The 23816-nt window shown below is 57.3% G+C and overlaps 1 protein-coding gene across 2 annotated transcripts in view; it reads left to right on the top strand.

Moving 5' to 3' along the window:
* USP10 (ubiquitin specific peptidase 10) overlaps positions 1-23816 on the top strand; it is a 103019-nt gene that overhangs the window by 46499 nt on the left and 32704 nt on the right. Inside the window, exons 7-9 of one of the 2 annotated variants that reach the window (XM_068260180.1) lie at positions 743-798; positions 6039-6142; positions 9580-9679. In XM_068260180.1, the coding sequence (XP_068116281.1) occupies positions 743-798; positions 6039-6142; positions 9580-9679 (260 nt within the window). Of the gene's footprint in view, positions 1-742; positions 799-6038; positions 6143-9576; positions 9680-23816 lie in introns of both variants that reach the window. The other variant, XM_068260179.1, reaches the window with a different exon arrangement.

Here is a 23816-nt window from a genome sequence, read left to right as displayed (position 1 = left end):
CATTAGGCGTCGGAGTCGGTGCATTTTTTCCCGACTCCGACTCTAGGCACCCAAAATTGCACGACTCCACGACTCCGACTCCACAGCCCTGTTTTTAACCAAATCCACAACCTTTGTAAAAATTAGACTAAGGAGTTGTAGCAATTTTGAGTACCTGGAGTCAGTGGTTTCATAAACAGAGGAGTCCGATGATTTTTGTACCGACTCCACAGCCCTGCTGCTCTCTAGTGAATAGCTAGAGTGCATTCTCTGTGATGTCACTGGTCTCTAGTAAATGGATAGGCTGCATTCTCAGTACTTTCACTGGTTTCTAGTAAATAGATAGGCTGCATCCTCTTTGATGTCACTGGTGCATTGTAAGTCATTGTTGAAAAGTTACCTCAGAGGGTCTAAATATTTTACTGTTAACGAGCACCTCAAGGCTCTCTGCTAAGGTTCCCGTTGGTAGTAAATATGGGAGGTTGTTCGGATAATAGCGGCCCTGGGTAGCGTCACATCCGCTCATACCTCACGTGTTCCTGTTTTCAGACAGGAGCAGTACAGAGTGGGGGTTAAGGTTGCTGCACTGAAAAGCTGCACTGCCAGTGGTTAGAGAAACTCAGTTTTCAGCTGCAGTTTTGGAGGAACTTTGGCTCTGGAGACTCGTTCAGTTGCGGCTTCTAATTTTACAGGATTGGGGGAAAATGAGCGGCTGGAAAAGCTGCACAATGCATGACTAACTCTGTCCTTTCCTGTCTTCCAGCGTGAGACTGATGAACGAATTCACCAGCATGCCGGCTGTACCCAAGCCAAAGCAAGGTATGACCGAACCCCCTCCTGGTACTCTGCACTCTTCCTTGTTACATGCTTCTCTTATTTCACGCACTGCTGCAGAAGGTTGGAGAATTCCTCAGTCTCGTAAACCTTCTTTCCCCTATGAAGCTGCTCAAATATTGCGCTAGGAACCCCTTCAGGTTTCCCTAGTGCTGTTTAAACTTCTCAGTCTTTTCCCAGGATTCCCCTGTGTAACACCTTGCAGAGCAATCTGCGCCTAATGTGAGGTCAGAAATACCACAGCACGTTGCAGTTGTGTATAGAGCACATGAGTGGATACTGGTGACCCTAAAATGAGATTCATTAGCATGGATTTGTCAGAGTTCCTAACCTTCCCAGCGTGGAAGGTGAGCCTGACTCGTCCTAAAAAAAAAAAAAAAAATAGCTAGAATAGGAAGGACGAGCCGGCTTGTCCAGTAATTACAAATACCTGCAGTTTTGATGGCTGTATGTTCCCGTCTTCTTGTCGGCAATCCCCGGCGGCAATCTATTCTTCCTCCTTCGTCGTTTCCTGTCCCTCGGCAATCACGCCCCTCTGACGCTGTGTGTCCCTTCTGGTGTCGGCCATATGCAGCATCATGGAAAATTTAAATTTTGTTGTATTGGATTCAATACAAACATCTGTATTGTATCCAATAAAAAAATTGTTAGCAAGAATAAAGGATGCCGCCATAGACTCAAATGCAGTTATCGTTAATACGGAGAAAAAAGGGTGCCCAATAAATATTGTTAACAAAAGAACATTAAAGTTTTTGAAGAATGTTATAGTTTTCGAAGCTTGCAACATTATACCTCGTAGTTTTTGACATATCTTGTTTGTATGTGCAGCTTTTACGTTATTAAAGATTATCGTTTCTATATGTAAAAGGGTGCGTCTGCAGAGGGAGTGGTTAGGGTTAGGCTCCACCTGGGCGGCCGTTTTAGGCAACACTGTGGGGGGAGAGGGGGTTAGGGTTAGGCACCACTGGGGGAGGTTAGGGTTAGGCACCACTGGGGGAGGTTAGGGTTAGGCACCACCAGGAGGAGGGTTCTGTGAGAGAGTAGGGTTGTGTTAAGCTGTATTGTTGAATTACGTAACGACTTTTAATGTTAATATCTTTTCGTTATTTCCTGTCTGTTTTTAAAACGGTATTTATCATTAACCAAGTTTGACAATGATGTTTATCTGTATAAGATTTCTTTGTCCACCGGCGCCATTTCGTTATCCAACCGGGCCCTTTGGCTCTTTTTTCCAGGTGCCCTTTTTTCATGCACGCTAAAAAATTCTAAGCAATAAAAACTTTTTTTTATAAATAAAAGCTGCTGTGGTCTGAAGACTTTGGTTGCAAATTGATACTGAAAATTCTAAGCAGTAATGCAAATAATTCTGAGATTCTGCACGTTTATGCAGCTTTTGGTTGTTGTTTTTCGCAACATCATGCGTACATCTACATATAATTTGCATTAACACAGAAATTTTAAAGTAAATCTGAAGCGATTATAAAAGAAAAAAACATACTTGAGAGGGATGGATCTGGGACCTAATGAGCCTTTTCGTTCCTCTCACAGTCCCTGCATTCCAGCGTTGGATCCCAGTTTCAAATCACCCACCGCGGGAGGCTTCGGAAGTCTTTAGGAGTTTCAGTTCACCCGAAAATGGGTGGCTCCATACTGTGCATGCACAGTAAAGAGAGGCCTGTCTTCGGAAGCACTCAGGCTCCCAAATACCACCTAAGCATCACACAGCAGCAGAGAGCAGTCACCGATCAGTTGGAGACTTCTATAATGGGGGAGCCAGCGCAGGAATGACGGGACCAGAAGGAAAGACTCTATAGGACCCAGAGCCTTCCTTCCCCTTAGGTATCTGTTTTTTGTTGTTTTTTTCTTCACTTCAGACTCCCTTTATCTTCTTGGGGACCGCCTAACGCCGATAGTGTGGCCGTGGTGGCAGCCCCAGGACCGCCCAACGACAAGTCCTGGGGCCGCAGTGTCCCAGGGAACGGCGGCACGCATGCGCGATCGTTCCCTGCCACTTCACGGAACTGAGTTCCGTGATTAGCCTGCTAGCCGTCGATAGCGGCTAGCAGGCTATTTGTAAACAAAAGGGGAAATAAATCCCCTTTGTTTACATCCGTAAAGCACTGCCAGGGACCTCTGATTGGCTGGGGATCGCCGTCAGCCTATGAGAGGCGGAACAGGACGGATTGCGGTCCTGTTCCAATTCACAAGACGGTGGGAGGGAGGGAGAGCCTCATAGAGGCTAGGAAAAACAAAACAACCACCTGGCTACAGCGATCGGACACCTCAGGCGGCATGTCATCTTAGGGACAAAACAAGGTGAGTCCGATCGCTGGGCTCCATAGCTGGGATGTGCAGGAGGCTGAAAAGCCTGCACAGCCCAGTACAGCAAAAAACAGCCTGGTCGTTAGGGGGGGGTCAACACTGCAGTAGTCAAGTGGTTAACCACTTCAGGACGAGAGCATATCAACGCTGCTCCCATTCATTCGCCAATAATGTGATTACTCCTTATCACAGCTAAATTATCTATATATTCTTTTTTTCAGGATAAATTAGGCTTTTAGTGTGTGAAAATTTTGTTTAGTAAATACCTTATTTTCTATGCATTTTAAAAGGAAAGTAAGGTAAAAAACAGAAAAAAAAACACTTTTACCATTTACATCCATTATAACTTTCCAATAAACAGTGCTAAGTATAAGTTAAAGAGACACTGAAGCGAAAAAAAAATGATATTATGATTTGTATGTGTAGTACAGCTAAGAAATAAAACATTAAGATCAGATACATCAGTCTAATTGTTTCCAGTACAGGAAGAGTTAAACTTCAGTTGTTATCTCTATGCAAACAAGCCATTAACTCTCCCAATAAGTTTAAGGTGGCCATACACTGGTCGATTTGCCATCAGATTCGACCAACAGATAGATCCCTCTCTGATCGAATCTGATCAGAGAGGGATCGTATGGCTACCTTTACAGCAAACAGATTGTGAACCGATTTCAGCCTGAAACCGTTCACAATCTGTTGTGGTGGTACTGCTGCTGCTGCCCCCGCCCGCATGCCCGCATACATTACCTGCTCCGCCGGCGTGACTCCAGTCTCCCGGTCACCGCTGCTCTGTCTGCGCTCTGGTCTCCAGGTCCGGCATGCCTCACTTCTTCTAGCCCGGCAGGAAGTTTAAACAGTAGAGGGCGCTCTACTGTTTAAACTTCCTGCCGGGCTAGAAGAAGTGAGGCATGCCGGACCTGGAGACCAGAGCGCAGACAGAGCAGCGGTGACCGGGAGACTGGAGTCGCGCCGGCGGAGCAGGTAATGTATGCGGGCTCTATTGCGTCGGTCGTCGGGCACTCGAACGCCGCTAGCGATGCGCTCTTTACCCGCGGGCGATCGACGGTTATTTTCCGCACGGCACGATCGACGGGATCGGACGAAATGGATCGAAATTCGGCGTGTAGCGTGAACGATTGGCAGCAGATTCGATCCCAGTGATCGAATCTGCTGTCGAAACGGGCGCAAATCGGGCCAGTGTATGGCCAGCTTAAGTCATGGAGAGGGCTGTTATCTGACTTTTATTATCTCAACTGGTTTCTTTTCCTCTGCCAGAGGAGAGGTCATTAGTGCACAGACTGCTCTGAAAGACTCATTTTGAATGCTGAGTGTTGTGTAATCTGCACATATTATAGAATGATGCAATGTTAGAAAAAACACTATATACCTGAAAATAAAAATATGAGAATATTTTCTTTGCTGCTAATCTTCTAGTAAATATTCATAGTACACAACCAATTCACTATATCATATTTTTTTTTTCGCTTCAGTGTCTCTTTAAACCCACAAATTTTGTTTGATTATCCATCCTGGTTATTACAACATTTAGCTTATGTTCCTAGCACAATGTATGGTGACAATATTGTATCTTGAAATAAAGGTGTTTTTTTGCTTTCTCGTTGTACACCATCGATGATTACAAGCCCTTATTTGCAAAAATAACAGTAATATACCCTCATGGTATACATATTTAAAAAGCCAAGTTCCTAATGTAACAGTACATGTTTTTTTCTCTTATATTCTGTCACTTTGTTTTCATTTTACAGGCCTTTTTATTTTGGTGGAGAATATGCAAAAAATGGAATTGCTTTTGATTCAGTTTGTGTCTAAAAAGTATACACAAGACATGGGCCTCAACCCTAAAACTTTCTAAACTCCATTCTACAACTTATCAGGGCTAAATTGTTACCACATATGTCTTATAGTTTTGCTAAGAATTTTCCAAATGTGATCATAATTTCAAAAAATACTTTTTTTATGTTTGTTTGTCCCTACCCATTTTTTATGTGACATGTCCCCAAGCTTTAAAGAGACTCCGTAACAAAAATTGCATCCTGTTTTTTATCATCCTACAAGTTCAAAAAGCTATTCTAATGTGTTCTGGCTTACTGCAGCACTTTATACTATCACTGTCTCTGTAATAAATCAATGTATCTTTCCCCTGTCAGACTTGTCGGCCTGTGTCTGGAAGGCTGCCAAGTTCTTCAGTGTTGTGGTTCTGCTATGAACTCTCCCTTCCAGGCCCCTCTATGCACACTGCCTGTGTGTTATTTAGGATTAGAGCAGCTTCTCTCTTCTCTTATCTTTTACAAGCTGGATAAATCATCCTCTGAGCTGGCTGGGCTTTCACATACTGAAGATTTACAGACAAGGGCAAAGCTGTTTGCAGGAAGAAAAGAGCAGCCTGAAACTTCAGTGCATGAGAACTGCAGGGGGAAAGAAACACACAAATGATCTCTTGAGATTCAAAAGGAAGGCTGTATACAGCCTGCTTGTGTATGGATGTATTTTCTATGTGTGGACATACTGTACATCAACCTACTTCCTGTTTTGGTGGCCGTTTTGTTTGTTTATAAACAAACTTTTTAAAACTGTTTTTAACCACTTTTAATGCGGCGAGGAGCGGCGAAATTGTGTCAGAGGGTAATAGGAGATGTCCCCTAACGCACTGGTATGTTTACTTTTGTGCGATTTTAACAATACAGATTCTCTTTAAGACACACCAAAATGTGTTCTACAACTCTTCACGGTTAAAATACCACATATGCCTCATTTAGTAACAAACTGGTGGTGTACTCTCCACAACTACACTGGATGTATGTATGTAGATAGGCTTAAGTATCTCATGTGTTGCAAGTAAATTTCTGCTTTCTGTGAACCTTGTAAATTTTCTCCCCCCTCAGCTCCTGGTGATAAAGTTGCCCGAGACATTCGGCCAGGAACGCCATTTGAGCCCACCTATATCTACCGCATGCTGACTGTTTCTAAATCGCCTTTGTCAGAGAAGGTAAGAGATGTTCTGTGACTTGTATAGCCCCGAGCTCAGCTCTGCCCAACCAGCCTGTGGTCTGCAGAAAGATGGATCTTATAAAGCCCCTGCCCTGTCCAGTCAAGGTCTCCAGAGAGATGGACCTTATAAAGGCCCATGTCAAGGTCTCTAGAGAGGTAGACTTTATAAAGCACCTGCCAAGGTCTACAGAGAGGTGGACCTTAAAAAGCGCCTTCCCTCTCCTAACCTTATAAAGGCCCTCTCCTACCAAGATCTTGCCTGTCCAGCCAAGGTCTCCAGAGAGATGGATCTTATAAGCCTCTGCCCTCTCCTGCCAAGGTCTCCAGAGACACGGACTTTATAAAGGTCCTGTCCTGTCAAGGGCTGGGTCATTGTGCTTTTTCAGCTAGTTGCTCAAGCAACCAGCATGCTAGTGCTGGTTACCAGGGACTATGCTGTATGTAGTAGAAAGTACAGAAGTAAAACAGTGTGAAGCAAGCACCCATGGAAGGAAAAAGGATGTGCTAAGACCCGCAGTGTCTCTGCATACTCCGACACTCCAACGTCTTGTATCAGCAGTCAAGTCAGCACCATCCAGTAGTAATAAAGCTCTTTTATTGATAAAAGGATGTAACAGGCATTACAGCGACAGCAGCGCTGTTTCGAACCGCAGACCTTTCTCAAGCTGTATCAGGCAATGTAGTAGAAAGTACAGGATGACCCCTATTTACAGGTTCTGTTCTTGCAGATTGTAAATCTAGTTTTTAAGTGGAGTTTTGTAATGCAATGTATCTTGGCTTTTCTTAATGTGCTTTTAAAGGGCAACTAAAGCGAGAGGGATATAGAGGCTGCCATAATTTCCTTTTAAGCAATACCAGATGCCTGGCTGTGCTGCGGTTCCTCTGCCTCTAATACTTTTAGCCATAGACTCTGAACAAGCATGCAGCAGATCAGGTGTCTCCGATTATTGTCAGATCAGATTTGACTGGATTAGATGCATGCTTGTTTCAGGTGTTATTCAGACACTACTGCAGCCAGAGAGATCTGCAGGGCTGCCAGGCAACTTTTATTGTTAAACAGAAAATATATATGGCAGCCTCCGTGTTCTCATTGCAGTTGTCCTTTAAAGTGTTTTTAAGTATTTATAACAGTTTATGCAATACTGTAACATTTAGCAAGAAAAATATGTAATACAAAAAATACATTGTATATTTTGTACGGAAGACAGTTTTGTATCTCTAAAATGTTGTAACTTGAGTTTTTTTGTAATTGAGGCTGTCTGTACCTCTAACGGCTTGTTTCCATTATATAGAGCAGCCTTTCTCAACCTTTCTACCATGGAGGAACCCTGTAAATAGCTTTTGGATCTCAAGGAACCCCTGCAAACAATTTTTTGGTCTCAAGGAACCCCCGCATTTATTTTGCAGGAGGCGTGGTCTTTAACAGTATGTGTGGCTATTTATTTTGGCTGTTTATTTCACTACCCCATTACACTGCCACTCATTATACCGTCTCCTGTTGCCCCAATTTAGTGCTTCTTGTTATAGTACCACCTATTATAATGTGCTCTATTATACTTCCCCCACGATGGGGGAAAATGCCAAGGAACCCCTGCAGAGTACTTAAGGAACCCTGAGGTTCTGGTTGAGAAAGCCCGATATAGAGATTTGCAGCGTTTCCCGGTATGTGACCTGCATGGGAATCCCTGCCTATCTGTAATATGGCTTGCCATACGGATCATTTCTCAGTGTAACTCTGAATGGCATGCTGCAGATTTATGCGGCCCGGAGCCACGATTGAATCGGATACAGCCATGGCTCCCAATGGGAATAAGCCCTTAGTCAGTCTCTCTGTTTGTGTGTGTGTATATATATATGTGTGTGTGTGTGTGTATATGTGTGTGTATATGTGTGTGTATATGTGTGTGTGTGTGTGTATATGTGTGTGTGTGTGTATGTATGTATGTATGTATATATATATATATATATATATATATATATATATATATATATATATATGTATATATATATATATGTATATATGTATATATATATATATATATGTATATATATATATGTATATATATATATATATGTATATATATATATATATATATGTATATATATGTATATGTATATATATATATATATATATTTAGTATTTATATAGCTCGTCTTGTCACGAACTCCCTCAGAGGGGCTCACAATGTAATCCTTACCATAGCCGTATGTATCGTGTAATGTGTGTGTCAGTCTAGGGCAGGCTTTCTCAACCAGGGTTCCTTGAGGACTCTGCAGGGGTTCCATTGTGAGGGAAATATAATAGAGCATATTAATAATAGGGGGTACTTTAAAAAGAAGCACTAAATTGGCGGATCAGCTTATTTTGTCGCTTGGCTCTCAGAGCCGAGCGTGGAAACTGGGCGCCCATTAGCAGCAATGCCAGACCCCGAATTACATCTCCCTCCGAGTTGCGACAACTCTGAGGGGGAATCGTTTTTTAACGCCATCATCCGGCTCTCACCGTGCCGAACTGAGCGGCGCTGAAACAATATACACCCCTAAATTGGGAGTCAGAATAATAATGAGCGCAGTATAATGAGTGGCAGTGGAGTTCCTCGAGATTAAAAAACTTTGCAGGGGTACTTTGAGATCCAAAAGTTATCAGCAGGCTTCCTCCAGGGTAAAAAGGTAAAGAAGGCTGGTCTAGGGCCAATTTGGGGGAGGCCAATTAACTTATCTGTATGTTTTTGGGATGTGGGAGGAATCCGGAGAGCCCGGAGGAAACCCACGCAGACACGGGGAGAACATACAAACTCCGTACAGATAGTGCCCAGGCTGTAACTTGAACCGTGGACCCAGCGCTGCAAGGCGAGAGTGCTAACCACTATGCCACTGTGCTGCCCACTACCCCACCGTGCTGCTATATACTTGAGAACACTAGAGATGTGTACATCTGGTGTCATCGGTGCTCTCTGCATATTTATCTTGTTAATGTGAATGTACATCCTAGCTACAAAAATGGAATTTGGGCCTTTTCACACTTGCGGTTTTGAAGTGCTTTTTTTGTGTGACTTCTGCGATTGTGATTTTGTTCAGGGAAGGAGATTTGCATCACAATTTCTCCAAAAATGCAACATACCGATTGCCGGTTTATCCAAATTGCAATACTACAGTGTGAAAAGTTTTGATGAAATATATTGCCACAACGCTATGCTAATCACCAGCCATCAGCAAAGCGCTGACAAAACGCTCCGGTGTGAATTGGGCCCTACGCATGCAGAATATGCTGCTCATACCTGAGGTACACAGTACAGGTGTGGGTAGAACTGTATCACTCTGATATTGCAGAACTGGTTGAGCAGTTTATGTGCTGGGGTCCTTCTGTGTGAAGTATGGGGTCACAGCTGTACAGTATCAATTGTGATTGACGCAGAGTGTGTATTCTGCCAGCAGGGTCGCCAGGAGGATGCGGAGGAGTACCTCGGATTTGTTCTGAATGGATTACATGAGGAAATGTTGGCACTGAAAAAACTCCTTCACCCGCAGAATGATAGTAAGTACTTTTCCTTCCCAGCATGCTGTGCTGCTTCTCCTCTGCTGGTTATGTTGATCTCTGGGCTAGTGTGATCAGTGCCCTAGCTGTGTATGGTGCTGGTTTTCAACCAAGGCCTATTCTGCTTTAGATAATTGTCATACTGACCTCTGACACACAGAAGTTGACCGACTAATGTGCCTAAGCCAGTGATGGCTAACCTTGGCGCTCCAGCTGTGACAAAACTACAAATCCCATCATGCCTGTACCTCCCCGAGTTATGCTTAGAGCTGTCAGAGTATTGCATTGCTTCATGGGACTTGTAGTTCCACCATAGCTGGAGTGCCAAGGTTAGCCATCACTGGCCTAAGCTGATGTGGCAGGGGGTGTTTTGCTTTCTGCTGCTGTTCAGCCATTCCTCTTCTGTGCTGCTATAGCGTGCTGATGACACCGGCTTTAAAGGGCTACTATCATGAAAAATTATAATATGTAAACTACATGTATATGCATGCATGTGTATACACTTTTGGAGCAGTCCATATCCTCATGGGGGGGATTCTCAGTGTTTTCTTTATATTCAAAAGCACTTACTGAATGGCAGTTGCCCAGTCCAACTGGCAGAAAAGTGTGTGAGTAGAGCTTGGCATCTTTCGATTTATCTTTTACAGGGAGTGCTTTTGTAAAGCATAAGGGAAATGCTAAGAATCCCCCATGAGGAAGATGGTCTAGTCCAAAACCTGTCAGATTTTTTTTCTACTTACTGTGAGTGACGTTGACACGAGAAAAGCAATTCATAATGCATTTTAGTCTGGGAGAAATGTACATCATAGCTGTATGAGTTCACAAGTTTAAATTTCATGATTTTTCATGACATTGGAACTTTAACCGCTTCTGGACGTTGATGATTGAAATCTACACCCTGTTTGTGAGCTGATATACCTGCCAGGATGGAGATCTCCATCATTCCCTGCGCGTTATCACCGTTCCCGTCAGTGTCCGCGTCGTTGCACCCGCTCGCTTTGCTGTCACATTGACAAATTTCATTGGATCCTGACCCTGTTTTTGCTTTGAGCCAATCACAGTTCTTAACTTCTAAATGTTCAGTTACAGAACAGTGTGTGGATGCCAGAGGCTGTGTGAGGTTTAACCTTCCTGGCGGTAAGCCCGAACTGAGTTCGGGCTATGCCGCCGGAAGGCACCGCTCAGGCCCCGCTGGGCCGATTTGCATAATTTTTTTTTTGCTGCACGCAGCTAGCACTTTGCTAGCTGCGTGCAGTGCCCGATCGCCGCCGCTACCCGCCGATCCGCCGCAATTCCTCTCGCCGCGGCCGCCCCCCCCCCCAGACCCCGTGCGCTGCCTGGCCAATCAGTGCCAGGCAGCGCTATGGGGCAGATCGGAGTCCCCTCTGACGTCACGACGTCGATGACGTCGGTGACGTCATCCCGCCCGTCGCCATGGCGACGGGGGAAGCCCTCCAGGAGATCCCGTTCTTTGAACGGGATCTCCGGATCTCCGATCGCCGGCGGCGATCGGAGGGGCTGGGGGGATGCCGCTGAGCAGCGGCTATCATGTAGCGAGACTTTGTCTCGCTACATGAAAAAAAAAAAAAAAAATTTAAAAAAAAGATTTGCTGCCCCCTGGCGATTTTTTTGCAAACCGCCAGGAGGGTTAAAGTAAAGAGACAGGACAAGGACAAGAGGATTTTTACATACCTGGGTCGTCTTCCAGCCTACTGTAGAGTCCTTCAGCTCCCTCGCTTTCTTCCCGGTCTACTCCATTATACTGCTGTCCTCCCGGTACCCTCCGTTATCCCATTGTCCTCCCGGTCCCCCCTCCGTTCTCCTGCCGTCCTCCCGGTCCCCCCTCCGTTCTCCTGCCGTCCTCCCGGTCCCCCCTCCGTTCTCCTGCCGTCCTCCCGGTCCCCCCTTCGTCCTCCCGCCGTCCTCCCGGTTTCCCCTCCGTCCTCCCGGTCCCCCCTCCGTCCTCCCGGTCCCCACTCCCTGTCCCCCCTCCGTTCTCCCGCCGTCCTCCCGGTCCCCCCTCCGTTCTCCCGCCGTCCTCCCGGTCCCCCCTCCGTTCTCCCGCCGTCCTCCCGGTCCCCCCTCCGTTCTCCCGCCGTCCTCCCGGTCCCCCCTCCGTTCTCCCGCCGTCCTCCCGGTCCCCCCTCCGTTCTCCCGCCGTCCTCCCGGTCCCCCCTCCGTTCTCCCGCCGTCCTCCCGGTCCCCCCTCCGTTCTCCCGCCGTCCTCCCGGTCCCCCCTCCGTTCTCCCGCCGTCCTCCCGGTCCCCCCGCCGTCCTCCCGGTCCCCCCGCCGTCCTACCGGTCCCCCCGCCGTCCTACCGGTCCCCCCGCCGTCCTACCGGTCCCCCCACCGTCCTCCCGGTCCCCCCACCGTCCTCCCGGTCCCCACTCCGTTCTCCCGCCGTCTTCCCGGTCCCTCCTCCGGTCCCCCTGCCGTCCTCCCGGTCCCCCCGCCGTCCTCCCGGTCCCCCCGCCGTCCTCCCGGTCCCCACTCTGTTCTCCCGCCGTCCTCCCGGTCCGTCCTCCCGGTCCCCCCGCCGTCCTCCCGGTCCCCCCGCCGTCCTCCCGGTCCCCCCGCCGTCCTCCCGGTCCCCACTCCGTTCTCCCGCCGTCTTCCCGGTCCCTCCTCCGTTCTCCCGCCGTCTTCCCGGTTCTCCCGCCGTCCTCCCGGTCCCCCCTCCGTTCTCCCGCCGTCTTCCCGGTTCTCCCGCCGTCCTCCCGGTCCCCCCTCCGTTCTCCCGCCGTCCTCCCGGTCCCCCCTCCGTTCTCCCGCCGTCCTCCCTCCGTTCTCCCGCCGTCCTCCCGGTCCCCCCTCCGTTCTCCCGCCGTCCTCCCGGTCCCCCCTCCGTTCTCCCGCCGTCCTCCCGGTCCCCCCTCCGTTCTCCCGCCGTCCTCCCGGTCCCCCCTCCGTTCTCCCGCCGTCCTCCCGGTCCCCCCTCCGTTCTCCCGCCGTCCTCCCGGTCCCCCCTCCGTTCTCCCGCCGTCCTCCCGGTCCCCCCTCCGTTCTCCCGCCGTCCTCCCGGTCCCCCCTCCGCTCTCCCGCCGTCCTCCCGGTCCCCCCTCCGTTCTCCCGCCGTCCTCCCGGTCCCCCCTCCGTTCTCCCGCCGTCCTCCCGGTCCCCCCTCCGTTCTCCCGCCGTCCTCCCGGTCCCCCCTCCGTTCTCCCGCCGTCCTCCCGGTCCCCCCGCCGTCCTCCCGGTCCCCCCTCCGTTCTCCCGCCGTCCTCCCGGTCCCCCCTCTGTTCTCCCGCCGTCCTCCCGGCCGCCCCTCTGTCCTCCCGGTCCCCCCTCCGTTCTCCCGCCGTCCTCCCGGTCCCCCCTCCGTTCTCCCGCCGTCCTCCCGGTCCCCCCTCTGTTCTCCCGCCGTCCTCCCGGTCCCCCCTCTGTTCTCCCGCCGTTCTCCCGCCCCCCCCTCTGTTCTCCCGCCGTTCTCCCGCCCCCCCCTCTGTTCTCCCGCCGTTCTCCCGCCGTCCTCCCGGTCCCCCCTCCGTCCTCCCGCCGTCCTGTTTTTGCTTTGAGCCAATCACAGTTCTTAACTTCTAAATGTTCAGTTACAGAACAGTGTGTGGATGCCAGAGGCTGTGTGAGGTTTAAAGTAAAGAGACAGGACAAGGACAAGAGGATTTTTACATACCTGGGTCGTCTTCCAGCCTACTGTAGAGTCCTTCAGCTCCCTCGCTTTCTTCCCAGTCTACTCCATTATACTGCTGTCCTCCCGGTCCCCTCCGTTATCCCATTGTCCTCCCGGTCCCCTCCGTTATCCCATTGTCCTCCCGGTCCCCCCTCCGTTCTCCTGCCGTCCTCCCGGTCCCCCCTCCGTTCTCCCGCCATCCTCCCGGTCCCCCCGCCATCCTCCCGGTCCCCCCTCCGTTCTCTTGCCGTCCTCCCGGTCCCCCCTCCGTTCTCCTGCTGTCCTCCCGGTCCCCCCTCCGTTCTCCTGCCGTCCTCCCGGTCCCCCCTCCGTTCTCCTGCCGTCCTCCCGGTCCCCCCTCCGTTCTCCTGCCGTCCTCCCGGTCCCCCCTCCGTTCTCCCGCCATCCTCCCGGTCCCCCCGCCATCCTCCCGGCTCCCGGTCCCCCCGCCGTCCTCCCGGTCCCCCCTCCGTTCTCCCGCCGTCCTCCCGGTCCCCCCTCTGTTCTCCCGCCGTCCTCCCGGCCGCCCCTCCGTCCTCCCGGTCCCCCCCTGTTCTCCCGCCGTCCTCCCGGTCCCCCCGCCGTCCTCCCGGTCCCCCCGCCGTCCTCCCGGTCCCCCCGCCGTCCTCCCGGTCCCCCCTCCGTTCTCCCGCCGTCCTCCCGGTCCCCCCTCCGTTCTCCCGCCGTCCTCCCGGTCCCCCCTCCGTTCTCCCGCCGTCCTCCCGGTCCCCCCTCCGTCCTCCCGGTCCCCCCTCCGTCCTCCCGCCGTCCCCCCGGTCCCCCCTCCGTCCCCCCGGTCCCCCCTCCGTCCTCCCGGTCCCCCCTCCGTCCTCCCGGTCCCCCCTCCGTCCTCCCGGTCCCCCCTCCGTCCTCCCGGTCCCCCCTCCGTCCTCCCGGTCCCCCCTCCGTCCTCCCGGTCCCCCCTCCGTCCTCCCGCCGTCCTCCCGGTCCTCCCGCCGTCCTCCCGGTCCCCCCTCCGTCCTCCCGCCGTCCTCCCGGTCCCCCCTCCGTCCTCCCGGTCCCCCCTCCGTCCTCCCGCCGTCCTCCCGGTCCCCCCTCCGTCCTCCCGCCGTCCTGTTTTTGCTTTGAGCCAATTACAGTTCTTAACTTCTAAATGTTCAGTTACAGAACAGTGTGTGGATGCCAGAGGCTGTGTGAGGTTTAAAGTAAAGAGACAGGACAAGGACAAGAGGATTTTTACATACCTGGGTCGTCTTCCAGCCTATGGTAGAGTCCTTCAGCTCCCTCGCTTTCTTCCCGGTCTACTCCATTATACTGCTGTCCTCCCGGTCCCCTCCGTTATCCCATTGTCCTCCCGGTCCCCCCTCCGTTCTCCTGCCGTCCTCCCGGTCCCCCCGCCGTCCTCCCGGTCCCCACTCCGTTCTCCCGCCGTCTTCCCGGTCCCTCCTCCGTGCTCCCGCCGTCTTCCCGGTTCTCCCGCCGTCTTCCCGGTTCTCCCGCCGTCCTCCCGGTCCCCCCTCCGTTCTCCCGCCGTCCTCCCGGTCCCCCCTCCGTTCTCCCGCCGTCCTCCCTCCGTTCTCCCGCCGTCCTCCCGGTCCCCCCTCCGTTCTCCCGCCGTCCTCCCGGTCCCCCCTCCGTTCTCCCGCCGTCCTCCCGGTCCCCCCTCCGTTCTCCCGCCGTCCTCCCGGTCCCCCCTCCGTTCTCCCGCCGTCCTCCCGGTCCCCCCTCCGTTCTCCCGCCGTCCTCCCGGTCCCCCCTCCGTTCTCCCGCCGTCCTCCCGGTCCCCCCTCCGTTCTCCCGCCGTCCTCCCGGTCCCCCCTCCGTTCTCCCGCCGTCCTCCCGGTCCCCCCTCCGTTCTCCCGCCGTCCTCCCGGTCCCCCCTCCGCTCTCCCGCCGTCCTCCCGGTCCCCCCTCCGTTCTCCCGCCGTCCTCCCGGTCCCCCCTCCGTTCTCCCGCCGTCCTCCCGGTCCCCCCTCCGTTCTCCCGCCGTCCTCCCGGTCCCCCCTCCGTTCTCCCGCCGTCCTCCCGGTCCCCCCTCCGTTCTCCCGCCGTCCTCCCGGTCCCCCCTCCGTTCTCCCGCCGTCCTCCCGGTCCCCCCTCCGTTCTCCCGCCGTCCTCCCGGTCCCCCCTCCGTTCTCCCGCCGTCCTCCCGGTCCCCCCTCCGTTCTCCCGCCGTCCTCCCGGTCCCCCCTCCGTTCTCCCGCCGTCCTCCCGGTCCCCCCTCCGTTCTCCCGCCGTCCTCCCGGTCCCCCCTCCGCTCTCCCGCCGTCCTCCCGGTCCCCCCTCCGTTCTCCCGCCGTCCTCCCGGTCCCCCCTCCGTTCTCCCGCCGTCCTCCCGGTCCCCCCTCCGTTCTCCCGCCGTCCTCCCGGTCCCCCCTCCGTTCTCCTGCCGTCCTCCCGGTCCCCCCGCCGTCCTCCCGGTCCCCCCTCCGTTCTCCCGCCGTCCTCCCGGTCCCCCCTCTGTTCTCCCGCCGTCCTCCCGGCCGCCCCTCTGTCCTCCCGGTCCCCCCTCCGTTCTCCCGCCGTCCTCCCGGTCCCCCCTCCGTTCTCCCGCCGTCCTCCCGGTCCCCCCTCTGTTCTCCCGCCGTCCTCCCGGTCCCCCCTCTGTTCTCCCGCCGTTCTCCCGCCCCCCCCCCTCTGTTCTCCCGCCGTTCTCCCGCCCCCCCCTCTGTTCTCCCGCCGTCCTCCCGGTCCCCCCTCCGTCCTCCCGCCGTCCTGTTTTTGCTTTGAGCCAATCACAGTTCTTAACTTCTAAATGTTCAGTTACAGAACAGTGTGTGGATGCCAGAGGCTGTGTGAGGTTTAAAGTAAAGAGACAGGACAAGGACAAGAGGATTTTTACATACCTGGGTCGTCTTCCAGCCTACTGTAGAGTCCTTCAGCTCCCTCGCTTTCTTCCCGGTCTACTCCATTATACTGCTGTCCTCCCGGTCCCCTCCGTTATCCCATTGTCCTCCCGGTCCCCCCTCCGTTCTCCTGCCGTCCTCCCGGTCCCCCCTCCGTTCTCCCGCCATCCTCCCGGTCCCCCCGCCATCCTCCCGGTCCCCCCTCCGTTCTCCTGCCGTCCTCCCGGTCCCCCCTCCGTTCTCCTGCCGTCCTCCCGGTCCCCCCTCCGTTCTCCTGCCGTCCTCCCGGTCCCCCCTCCGTTCTCCTGCCGTCCTCCCGGTCCCCCCTCCGTTCTCCTGCCGTCCTCCCGGTCCCCCCTCCGTTCTCCTGCCGTCCTCCCGGTCCCCCCTCCGTTCTCCCGCCATCCTCCCGGTCCCCCCGCCATCCTCCCGGCTCCCGGTCCCCCCGCCGTCCTCCCGGTCCCCCCTCCGTTCTCCCGCCGTCCTCCCGGTCCCCCCTCCGTTCTCCCGCCGTCCTCCCGGTCCCCCCTCTGTTCTCCCGCCGTCCTCCCGGCCGCCCCTCCGTCCTCCCGGTCCCCCCCTGTTCTCCCGCCGTCCTCCCGGTCCCCCCGCCGTCCTCCCGGTCCCCCCGCCGTCCTCCCGGTCCCCCCTCCGTTCTCCCGCCGTCCTCCCGGTCCCCCCTCCGTTCTCCCGCCGTCCTCCCGGTCCCCCCTCCGTTCTCCCGCCGTCCTCCCGGTCCCCCCTCCGTCCTCCCGCCGTCCTCCCGGTCCCCCCTCCGTCCTCCCGGTCCCCCCTCCGTCCTCCCGGTCCCCCCTCCGTCCTCCCGGTCCCCCCTCCGTCCTCCCGGTCCCCCCTCCGTCCTCCCGGTCCCCCCTCCGTCCTCCCGCCGTCCTCCCGGTCCCCCCTCCGTCCTCCCGCCGTCCTCCCGGTCCTCCCGCCGTCCTCCCGGTCCCCCCTCCGTCCTCCCGCCGTCCTCCCGGTCCCCCCTCCGTCCTCCCGGTCCCCCCTCCGTCCTCCCGGTCCCCCCTCCGTCCTCCCGCCGTCCTCCCGGTCCCCCCTCCGTCCTCCCGCCGTCCTGTTTTTGCTTTGAGCCAATCACAGTTCTTAACTTCTAAATGTTCAGTTACAGAACAGTGTGTGGATGCCAGAGGCTGTGTGAGGTTTAAAGTAAAGAGACAGGACAAGGACAAGAGGATTTTTACATACCTGGGTCGTCTTCCAGCCTACTGTAGAGTCCTTCAGCTCCCTCGCTTTCTTCCCGGTCTACTCCATTATACTGCTGTCCTCCCGGTCCCCTCCGTTATCCCATTGTCCTCCCGGTCCCCCCTCCGTTCTCCTGCCGTCCTCCCGGTCCCCCCTCCGTTCTCCCGCCATCCTCCCGGTCCCCCCTCCGTTCTCCCGCCATCCTCCCGGTCCCCCCGCCATCCTCCCGGTCCCCCCTCTGTTCTCCTGCCGTCCTCCCGGTCCCCCCTCCGTTCTCCCGCCGTCCTCCCGGTCCCCCCTCTGTTCTCCCGCCGTCCTCCCGGCCGCCCCTCCGTCCTCCCGGTCCCCCCCTGTTCTCCCGCCGTCCTCCCGGTCCCCCCGCCGTCCTCCCGGTCCCCCCGCCGTCCTCCCGGTCCCCCCGCCGTCCTCCCGGTCCCCCCGCCGTCCTCCCGGTCCCCCCGCCGTTCTCCCGCCGTCCTCCCGGTCCCCCCTCCGTTCTCCCGCCGTCCTCCCGGTCCTCCCTCCGTTCTCCCGCCGTCCTCCCGGTCCCCCCTCCGTTCTCCCGCCGTCCTCCCGGTCCCCCCTCCGTTCTCCCGCCGTCCTCCCGGTCCCCCCTCCGTCCTCCCGCCGTCCTCCCGGTCCTCCCGCCGTCCTCCCGGTCCCCCCTCCGTCCTCCCGCCGTCCTCCCGGTCCCCCCTCCGTCCTCCCGGTCCCCCCTCCGTCCTCCCGGTCCCCCCTCCGTCCTCCCGCCGTCCTCCCGCCGTCCTCCCGGTCCCCCCTCCGTCCTCCCGCCGTCCTCCCGGTCCCCCCTCCGTCCTCCCGGTCCCCCCTCCGTCCTCCCGGTCCCCCCTCCGTCCTCCCGCCGTCCTCCCGGTCCCCCCTCCGTCCTCCCGGTCCCCCCTCCGTCCTCCCGGTCCCCCCTCCGTCCTCCCGGTCCCCCCTCCGTCCTCCCGGTCCCCCCTCCGTCCTCCCGGTCCCCCCTCCGTCCTCCCGCCGTCCTCCCGGTCCTCCCGCCGTCCTCCCGGTCCCCCCTCCGTCCCCCCTCCGTCCTCCCGGTCCCCCCTCCGTCCTCCCGGTCCCCCCTCCGTCCTCCCGCCGTCCTCCCGGTCCCCCCTCCGTCCTCCCGCCGTCCTCCCGGTCCCCCCTCCGTCCTCCCGCCGTCCTCCCGGTCCCCCCTCCGTCCTCCCGCCGTCCTGTTTTTGCTTTGAGCCAATCACAGTTCTTAACTTCTAAATGTTCAGTTACAGAACAGTGTGTGGATGCCAGAGGCTGTGTGAGGTTTAAAGTAAAGAGACAGGACAAGGACAAGAGGATTTTTACATACCTGGGTCGTCTTCCAGCCTACTGTAGAGTCCTTCAGCTCCCTCGCTTTCTTCCCGGTCTACTCCATTATACTGCTGTCCTCCCGGTCCCCTCCGTTATCCCATTGTCCTCCCGGTCCCCCCTCCGTTCTCCTGCCGTCCTCCCGGTCCCCCCTCCGTTCTCCTGCCGTCCTCCCGGTCCCCCCTCCGTTCTCCCGCCATCCTCCCGGTCCCCCCTCCGTTCTCCCGCCATCCTCCCGGTCCCCCCGCCATCCTCCCGGTCCCCCCTCTGTTCTCCTGCCGTCCTCCCGGTCCCCCCTCCGTTCTCCTGCTGTCCTCCCAGTCCCGCCTCCGTTCTCCTGCCGTCCTCCCGGTCCCCCCTCCGTTCTCCTGCCGTCCTCCCGGTCCCCCCTCCGTTCTCCCGCCATCCTCCCGGTCCCCCTGCCATCCTCCCGGTCCCCCTGCCATCCTCCCGGTCCCCCTGCCATCCTCCCGGTCCCCCCGCCGTCCTCCCGGTCCCCCCCTCCGTTCTCCCGCCGTCCTCCCGGTCCCCCCTCTGTTCTCCCGCCGTCCTCCCGGCCGCCCCTCCGTCCTCCCGGTCCCCCCCTGTTCTCCCGCCATCCTCCCGGTCCCCCCGCCGTCCTCCCGGTCCCCCCTCCGTCCTCCCGCCGTCCTCCCGGTCCCCCCTCCGTTCTCCCGCCGTCCTCCCGGTCCCCCCTCCGTTCTCCCGCCGTCCTCCCGGTCCCCCCTCCGTTCTCCCGCCGTCCTCCCGGTCCCCCCTCCGTCCTCCCGCCGTCCTCCCGGTCCCCCCTCCGTCCTCCCGGTCCCCCCTCCGTCCTCCCGCCGTCCTCCCGGTCCCCCCGCCGTCCTCCCGGTCCCCCCTCCGTCCTCCCGCCGTCCGTCCCCCCTCCGTCCTCCCGGTCCCCCCTCCGTCCTCCCGGTCCCCCCTCCGTCCTCCCGGTCCCCCCCTCCGTCCTCCCGGTCCCCCCTCCGTCCTCCCGGTCCCCCCTCCGTCCTCCCGGTCCTCCCGGTCCCCCCTCCGTCCTCCCGGTCCCCCCTCCGTCCTCCCGCCGTCCTCCCGGTCCCCCCTCCGTCCTCCCGGTCCCCCCTCCGTCCTCCCGGTCCCCCCGCCGTCCTCCCGGTCCTCCCGCCGTCCTCCCGGTCCCCCCTCCGTTCTCCCGCCGTCCTCCCGATCCCCCCTCCGTTCTCCCGCCGTCCTCCCGATCCCCCCTCCGTTCTCCCACCGTCCTCCCGGTTTCCCCTCCGTCCTCCCGCTGTCCTCCCGGTTTCCCCTCCGTCCTCCCGGTCCCCCCTCCGTGCTCCCGGTCCCCACTCCCTGTCCCCCCTCCGTTCTCCCGCCGTCCTCCCGGTCCCCCCTCCGTTCTCCCGCCGTCCTCCCGGTCCCCCCTCCGTTCTCCCGCCGTCCTCCCGGTCCCCCCTCCGTTCTCCCGCCGTCCTCCCGGTCCCCCCTCCGTTCTCCCGCCGTCCTCCCGGTCCCCCCTCCGTTCTCCCGCCGTCCTCCCGGTCCCCCCTCCGTTCTCCCGCCGTCCTCCCGGTCCCCCCTCCGTTCTCCCGCCGTCCTCCCGGTCCCCCCGCCGTCCTCCCGGTCCCCCCTCCGGTCCCCCCGCCGTCCTCCCGGTCCCCCCGCCGTCCTCCCGGTCCCCCCTCCGGTCCCCCCGCCGTCCTCCCGGTCCCCCCGCCGTCCTCCCGGTCCCCCCACCGTCCTACCGGTCCCCCCACCGTCCTCCCGGTCCCCACTCCGTTCTCCCGCCGTCTTCCCGGTCCCTCCTCCGGTCCCCCTGCCGTCCTCCCGGTCCCCCCGCCGTCCTCCCGGTCCCCACTCTGTTCTCCCGCCGTCCTCCCGGTCCCCCCGCCGTCCTCCCGGTCCCCCCGCCGTCCTCCCGGTCCCCCCACCGTCCTCCCGGTCCCCCCACCGTCCTCCCGGTCCCCACTCCGTTCTCCCGCCGTCTTCCCGGTCCCTCCTCCGTTCTCCCGCCGTCCTCCCGGTCCCCCCTCCGTTCTCCCGCCGTCCTCCCGGTCCCCCCTCCGTTCTCCCGCCGTCCTCCCGGTCCCCCCTCCGTTCTCCCGCCGTCCTCCCTCCGTTCTCCCGCCGTCCTCCCGGTCCCCCCTCCGTTCTCCCGCCGTCCTCCCGGTCCCCCCTCCGTTCTCCCGCCGTCCTCCCGGTCCCCCCTCCGTTCTCCCGCCGTCCTCCCGGTCCCCCCTCCGTTCTCCCGCCGTCCTCCCGGTCCCCCCTCCGTTCTCCCGCCGTCCTCCCGGTCCCCCCTCCGTTCTCCCGCCGTCCTCCCGGTCCCCCCTCCGTTCTCCCGCCGTCCTCCCGGTCCCCCCTCCGTTCTCCCGCCGTCCTCCCGGTCCCCCCTCCGTTCTCCCGCCGTCCTCCCGGTCCCCCCTCCGTTCTCCCGCCGTCCTCCCGGTCCCCCCTCCGTTCTCCCGCCGTCCTCCCGGTCCCCCCTCCGTTCTCCCGCCGTCCTCCCGGTCCCCCCTCCGTTCTCCCGACGTCCTCCCGGTCCCCCCTCCGTTCTCCCGACGTCCTCCCTCCGTTCTCCCGCCGTCCTTCCGGTCCCCCCTCCGTTCTCCCGCCGTCCTCCCGGTCCCCCCTCCGTTCTCCCGCCGTCCTCCCGGTCCCCCCTCCGTTCTCCCGCCGTCCTCCCGGTCCCCCCTCCGTTCTCCCGCCGTCCTCCCGGTCCCCCCTCCGTTCTCCCGCCGTCCTCCCGGTCCCCCCTCCGTTCTCCCGCCGTCCTCCCGGTCCCCCCTCCGTTCTCCCGCCGTCCTCCCGGTCCCCCCTCCGTTCTCCCGCCGTCCTCCCGGTCCCCCCTCCGTTCTCCCGCCGTCCTCCCGGTCCCCCCTCCGCTCTCCCGCCGTCCTCCCGGTCCCCCCTCCGTTCTCCCGCCGTCCTCCCGGTCCCCCCTCCGTTCTCCCGCCGTCCTCCCGGTCCCCCCTCCGTTCTCCCGCCGTCCTCCCGGTCCCCCCTCCGTTCTCCCGCCGTCCTCCCGGTCCCCCCTCCGTTCTCCCGCCGTCCTCCCGGTCCCCCCTCCGTTCTCCCGCCGTCCTCCCGGTCCCCCCTCCGTTCTCCCGCCGTCCTCCCGGTTCTCCCGCCGTCCTCCCGGTCCCCCCTCCGTTCTCCCGCCGTCCTCCCGGTCCCCCCTCCGTTCTCCCGCCGTCCTCCCGTTCTCCCGCCGTCCTCCCGTTCACCCCTCCGTTCTTCCGCCGTCCTCCCGGTCCCCCCCTCCGTTCTTCCGCCGTCCTCCCGGTCCCCCCCTCCGTTCTTCCGCCGTCCTCCCGGTCCCCCCCTCCGTTCTTCCGCCGTCCTCCCGGTCCCCCCCTCCGTTCTTCCGCCGTCCTCCCGGTCCCCCCCTCCGTTCTTCCGCCGTCCTCCCGGTCCCCCCTCCGTTCTCCCGTCTTCCTCCCCAGTACTCGCTTCCTCGATGCGTCTGCACAGTTAGGTATGTTTACTGCGCAGGGACAGAATAGTCCTAGCCGCAGAAGCGGGATCGGGGGGCGTCCGAGACCGCACATGCGCAGTAATCCGTGTCTGAGCCGAGATGCGAGCCTTACTGGAGCAGACAGCAGCGGAATGGGAACAAGACACCCAGGGCGTATAAGTCTTCTCCCTCTCCTCATGATGGTACACTTTACGCAATAATGCAGGCTAACTTGCTGCAGAATTCTTCCTCCACCCCGCTGAAGTGAGAGGGATATGGAGGCTGCCATATTTATTTCCTTTTAAACAATACAATTTGCCTGGCAACCCTACTGATCCTCTGCCTCTAATACCTTGAGCCATAGACCCTGAACATGCAGCAGGTCAGGGCCTGTATGCAATTGACGTTTTCTCTGGAGTTTTCTCCTAGGTGATAAATTCAAACTTGTCAATAAAATGCATTTTAAACCTCCAGGAAGCAATAAGTCCTCAAAATTTTTAATAGTACTTTCACGCCTACTTTTTGATACTTTTTCCAAAGTTATTCTTAATTGAAGATAAAAAAATGTATCTTTTAGAAAAAAGCCTTAGGTGCTTCTGACACTGTCAGATCTGACAAGATTAGCTGCATGCTTGTTTCTGTTGTTGTTCAGACACTACTGCAGCCAAATAGACCAGCAGGACAGCCGGCTGGCAGTTGGTATTGTTTAACAGGAAATAAATGTCAGCCTCCATATACCTCTGTCTTCAGTTGTCTTTTTGCAATGTTCCCCAACCCTGTCCTCAAGGCCCACCAACGCTGCATTTTTTGTGGAAATCCAGAGAGGTAGTTAATCAACTCTGCTGAGACACTAATTACCTCACCTGTGCATGTTTGTGGTTTTGTGCAAAACCTGCACTTTTGGTGGGCCCTGAGGACAGGGTTGGGGAACTCTGTTTAAAGGACAACTGAGGTGACATGATGAGCTAGACTTGTGTATGTATAGTGCCTAGCACACAAATAACTAGGCTGTGTTTTTCTCTCTGCGCCTGAAAGAGTTAATCGGTTATGCAAGTGACAGTTTCTGACTGGGTTGGACTGGGTCAGACTATAGCATAACCCTCCCTGATTAGTAATTACAGCCATAAAATACTTTCCTGTCAGTAAATGGCTTCCTTGAGCAGGAAAGAGATAAAAAGGTCAATAATTCATAGATTTGTTCTCTGGCATACTTCAATGAAGGTGTCATTGAGCAGAGACAATGAAACAGTAAAAACTTAAAAGCTAGATTTAATTATAAAACTGGGATATCTAAAAAAAAAAAGTCATTTTAGGAGGAGGAGGAGGATAGATACAATTGTTTTTCTCATCAGTTTATTTTCACCTCTGATGTCCTTTAAGGCACTACTCTTCACTGTGTTTCTAGTTTCTACAACGTGTCAGGTCCACTTTATGCAAGAGGCATAACTATTAGGAAGAATCATGGCTGCATGGTTACTTTAACCCATTCAGGTTCCGTCGTTTTCACGTGAGAAATGTTCACTTCCCATTCATTAGCCTATAACTTTATCACTACTTATCACAATGCACTGATCTATATCTTGTTTTTTCCGCCACCAATTAGGCTTTCTTTGGGGGGTACCTTTTGCTAAGAGCCACTTTACTGTAAATGCATTTAAACAGGAAGAATAAGAAAAAAATGGAAAAATTCATTATTTCTCAGTTTTCAGCCATTATAGTTTTAAAATAATACATGCCTCCACAATTAAAACTCACGT

This window comes from Hyperolius riggenbachi, chromosome 11, assembly GCF_040937935.1.
Source record: "Hyperolius riggenbachi isolate aHypRig1 chromosome 11, aHypRig1.pri, whole genome shotgun sequence".
In the NCBI taxonomy this organism is placed as follows: domain Eukaryota; kingdom Metazoa; phylum Chordata; class Amphibia; order Anura; family Hyperoliidae; genus Hyperolius; species Hyperolius riggenbachi.
This window is presented reverse-complemented; position numbering and strand designations above follow the sequence as displayed.